Source organism: Poecilia reticulata, linkage group LG16, assembly GCF_000633615.1.
Source record: "Poecilia reticulata strain Guanapo linkage group LG16, Guppy_female_1.0+MT, whole genome shotgun sequence".
Taxonomy (NCBI): domain Eukaryota; kingdom Metazoa; phylum Chordata; class Actinopteri; order Cyprinodontiformes; family Poeciliidae; genus Poecilia; species Poecilia reticulata.
The window spans coordinates 29,196,693-29,201,012 of NC_024346.1; the positions used below are offsets into that span (position 1 = coordinate 29,196,693).

The following is a 4,320-nucleotide window of genomic DNA, read 5'->3' on the forward strand; positions in this document are numbered from 1 at the left end:
AGTTGCCTAGAGACGGACTGTGCTCTCTTCTTCTTGCCACATGACTATAATTGCTATGTTTAAGAGTTGACGTGAGGCTCAATCTGTAAAAGAAACCTGTGCCAGCTTCAGATGTTATTTTTAATGTCAAAATTGTTTACATTTTTTGAATTTTCAGTCCTCTTTTGGTTACTATCTAAAAATATAAATATATCACTGTTTTTATATAGCATGGATGGATGGATGGATGGATGGATGGATGGATGGATGGATGGATGGATGGATGGATGGATGGATGGATGGATGGATGGATGGATGGATGGATGNGGATGGATGGATGGATGGATGGATGGATGGATGGATGGATGGATGGATGGATGGATGGATGGATGGATGGATGGATGGATGGATGGATGGATGGAATCTTTACAATTTGGGAGTTTTGAAATACAAATATTTTTCCATTTCCATACACAGAGGTGAAAAATCCTTAATCAAGTTCCATGTTTCCAGGCAGCGTGGGTTCCTTGTTTTCTTTTTCCTCAGTGAAATCTGTCTTAAATAAGATCCAACAGATTGAAGAAGAAAAAAAACGTAATATATTCGTAAATTACACCGACGATTTACGAGCCTAGTTGCATAAGTCCTCTTATTTTTTCTATGTGTTTCTGTGTTTTTGCTGTAATGGGCGGAGTCCTTTTAGGCCACATTGCGCTCCTCTTGCTCCGGCGCTGCGTGTTTACAACCGTTTGCTGTAGTAGAGCAACAGCAGCAGCGCTCAGGCACCAAACACACCGGAGACACATGAGTGGGGCGTGTCCGTCATAAGGGTCAGAACCTCCGTCCAATCAACGCTCGGTAATCCTTTCACTGGCTGAACAGCTCAGCCAATGGCGCTGGCCTCCAATCGGTACGTGAGCCAATAGGAAGAGCGACTAGCTCAGGCACGTGGATCTACGCACACGTTGACGCTCGTAAACTGCCAAGAGAAGCAGCTAGTTGAGACAGAGATCGATGAGTAGACCGGGCGGTGTGCGTGCGTGCGTGTGTGTATGTGCAAAGGATGGACTCGCTGATGCTGTTCCAGCCACTAACCGTGTACTGACGGATCTACCGAACCCAAACCAGAGGCGATATTTTATGTGTTGTTCACCGAAGCTCTCATTATTATCTCACTTTACTGACGGTGAGTATTAAACCGCTTTTCATCATCTGTTGTTAGCGTTTCCTGAAGTTGGCAGACTAGCCTAACGGAATTTCCTGCCCAGCTTTATCCTGTTTGTGCTGTTAAAACAATGACTTTTCCCTTCCCCGACGCGACTCTTTCTCGCTAGTCTTGTATTATTTTTGAAAGCAATAGCAGCTTTTTTTGACAACTTTGTAATAAGATGTCCAGTTCGTGTTAGTATGTTGTAGTGGGCGTGATTACTCGCGCGCACACATATAGACTGGCAGCCATCACCTGTCTCTGTACCTGAGCCCGCATGCACCATCCCAGCCCATCTCCATCCATCCCGCACAGGCTTCGCCACAGAGCAAAATTATTTCTAGAACCCTTAGCAGAATCCTAATTCCACTTAAATTAATCACTAAAATAAATGAGTGACTACAGGTCGCAGTTTTAGTGTGCATAAAATATAACCGAGTCACAAAAAAAGCAAGAGAAATTAAGAAGCTGCGGTAATTTTAAATTCATGACTGCTAAACTAGCTATGAAGCTAGGAACAATTCAGTGTTTGCTTACTCTTATATCAGGACTTATAAATCATAAATAGCCAGTTGTTTAATATTTTAACATTTTATTGTGCTGTTCATAAACTAATTTGACTGTTAACATAACTACCGAACTGAATATTTACTCCCTTACTATTACAACTAATGCAACTACTTATTTTGCTGTATTTTTATTGCTTTGTCAATTCTTTAAATGTAAACATTTTGTGGAGTTTTATTTAAATTCACTATGAAATCACTATGATTGTTAATTAATCTGTAGGTTTAAACTACTTTCATCAGTTGCTGTGGATCCCAAATTATTTGCATATTTTAAATTGTTTTTTCATTTTTCTATTGATGAATCAAGAGTGAATTTAAAAGTTCTGAGTAAAAATGTAAAGTTTTGGGATTGATTTTCTATGTGGAACGTAAGCTGCTCTTGGGGGCCCCTCTTGGCCTCGAGGGGCCCTAAGTAGCAGCTTACTTTGCCTTGGACTAACTCTGTCACAGTCAAGTGATGCATTATTTGGATAATTCTTTTTATTATTATCTTTTTTAGGCAAAACATTTTATAATGATCTAAAAATACCCAGTTGGTTGAAAATTCACGTTGTAACTGAAATAGACAAAACTGTGAGCGTTTCATTCCTCTCTTAGCCCTTGTGGGTGCAAAAATCTATCAGTCTCTCTGATAAGAGCTGGGGTGTTTATCTACCGAGTACATTCCTATTTCCCCACATACGCTGGTGGGATCAGAGACCAGAGGACGCTTGCAGATCGCTCAGACTGTGGGAGAAGGGCGCGTCAATAGCCAGAGAGATTGAAAAATGCGAGCGGAAATATAGAGGCTGTGTGCATAACGAATAGGATGGGATGAGAGCTGCACGGCATGCAGAAACACGGCCAGAGAGGAAAGAAGGTGGTTTGTGTGTCTCTAATCCTGCTGGGGAGGGGGGCTGGGTGTGTGTGGAGTAGAGAAAGCACGAGACTGAGGAGAGGAGGGGCTTCGGAGAGCAACCGGAGGCTGTGGTGGAGTGGGAGTGTGCCTATTCTGATTTCACCACTCCACGAGCTCCCATCCCCCCCCTCACATTTCCTACTCTCCTCCAGTCTCCTCAATGGGAGCCAGACATGTACCACCATTGTGTGCCTCCTGCATATACCCCCAGCCCCACTCTGCACCATGTTAAACTAGGACACTGGTATACCCACCATTTTGAGTTGTGGGAGTTGTATATTTAGGAAGAGAGATGGGGAAAATGGAGCACTGCCAAAACAGAAAACATGTTTGTTCTATGAATTTACTCTGCATTCCACTAAGCGTGTTGTTTTGTTTTGTTTTGTTTTGTTTTGCCTCTCCTAAAAGCTAAATCTGACTTGTAGTAATCCAAATCCTTTACTACTGTTTCCCCAAAGTGATGCAGTCTCAAGGAAGCACTTCCACCCAGCCCTCCTTCGATTCCCTGAGTTCCAGCGACAGCCTCGTGCTCAGCGACTCGGAACAGACGGAGGACGACACTGACGTCTTTTTGACGGACAGCTCTTCCTCCGTCACCATCGGCGAAGTGGCATCTAAAAAGGAGCTGGGATCGAGGTGCCCCAGGTCGCAATGGGCGTACGGCGGCTTCTCGGCCGAGGAAGAGGCATGCAGGTCGCAGAATGATGGCAAGGGGGCAAACTTCGGCGTGCTCGATGCAGATGTGGCGAGCCAGAGACCCAAATCAGAGGGAGATCTGCTGTTTGCTCAGAAGGTAAAGGAGGAGAGGAGAGGCATGACATGGCAGTGTTTGTACAGAGGGGGGCCTCTTCTGAGACTGTAATCTATCTGCTCTGTCTTATTCTCTGCCAGTGTGCTGAGCTGCAGGGTTTTGTCAGGCCGCTTCTCGAGTTGCTGAATGGGCTGAAGAGCGGCCGATTCGATCACGGTAAGCATTCCTAAGTCACTGCCTCCTCCTGCAAGCCTGGTGTAGGTACATACAGGCTGTGAGGACTTCTCTACCTGAGACTGAGGAGTTTTCCTCTGGACTCGAGCGTGCGTTGATACGGCACAATGTGCACCTAGCACGACACGACAGCCTCGCTCCTTACATGTGACCTCTGTGGGTGTTTGAGTGAAAGTGGTGCCTGAGGTGGAGGCTGTGTGTGTTCTCATGTGTCCGCTCACTGTAAATCATGACAGGTGGATTATGTTTTTGATTGACAGGCTTGAGCAGTTTCCAGCAGAGCGTCGCCATGGATCGCATCCAGAGGATTGTCGGGGTTTTGCAGAGACCAGACTGTGGGTAAGGAGTCATCCACATTGTCTTCCTGTTCACACACGCTATTTATAGAGGGCTTTGCAAAAATACTCACATTTTGTCACTTTAAAACCACAAAGTTCGATGTATTTATAAGAACTTTGAGATAGATTAGCATGAATTGAGTCATTACTCTATAAAGTGGAAGGACAATTATGCTTAGTTTTTATTTATATTTGCCCCTGAAGTAAATCCACAGCATCAAAATGTCTTCATAAATAGTCTTGTAAGTAAATAGTCAATCTATGTGCAGGGGCGAAAGTAGTTCTAAATTCTTGGGGGTACTATGACAAAAAAAAAAATATATATATATATATATATATATATA

General features: G+C 43.9%; 1 protein-coding gene across 1 annotated transcript in view; it reads left to right on the forward strand.

The window, feature by feature from the left end:
• Window positions 1–946: 946 nt before the first annotated feature.
• Window positions 947–4,320, forward strand: part of LOC103478733 (uncharacterized) — a 6,547-nt gene continuing 3,173 nt past the window's right edge. The window contains exons 1-4 of the mRNA XM_008432742.2: window positions 947–1,165; window positions 3,112–3,446; window positions 3,545–3,620; window positions 3,899–3,977. Coding sequence (XP_008430964.1) covers window positions 994–1,165; window positions 3,112–3,446; window positions 3,545–3,620; window positions 3,899–3,977 — 662 coding nt within the window. The 5' untranslated portion in view covers window positions 947–993. The remainder of the gene's footprint in view (window positions 1,166–3,111; window positions 3,447–3,544; window positions 3,621–3,898; window positions 3,978–4,320) is intronic.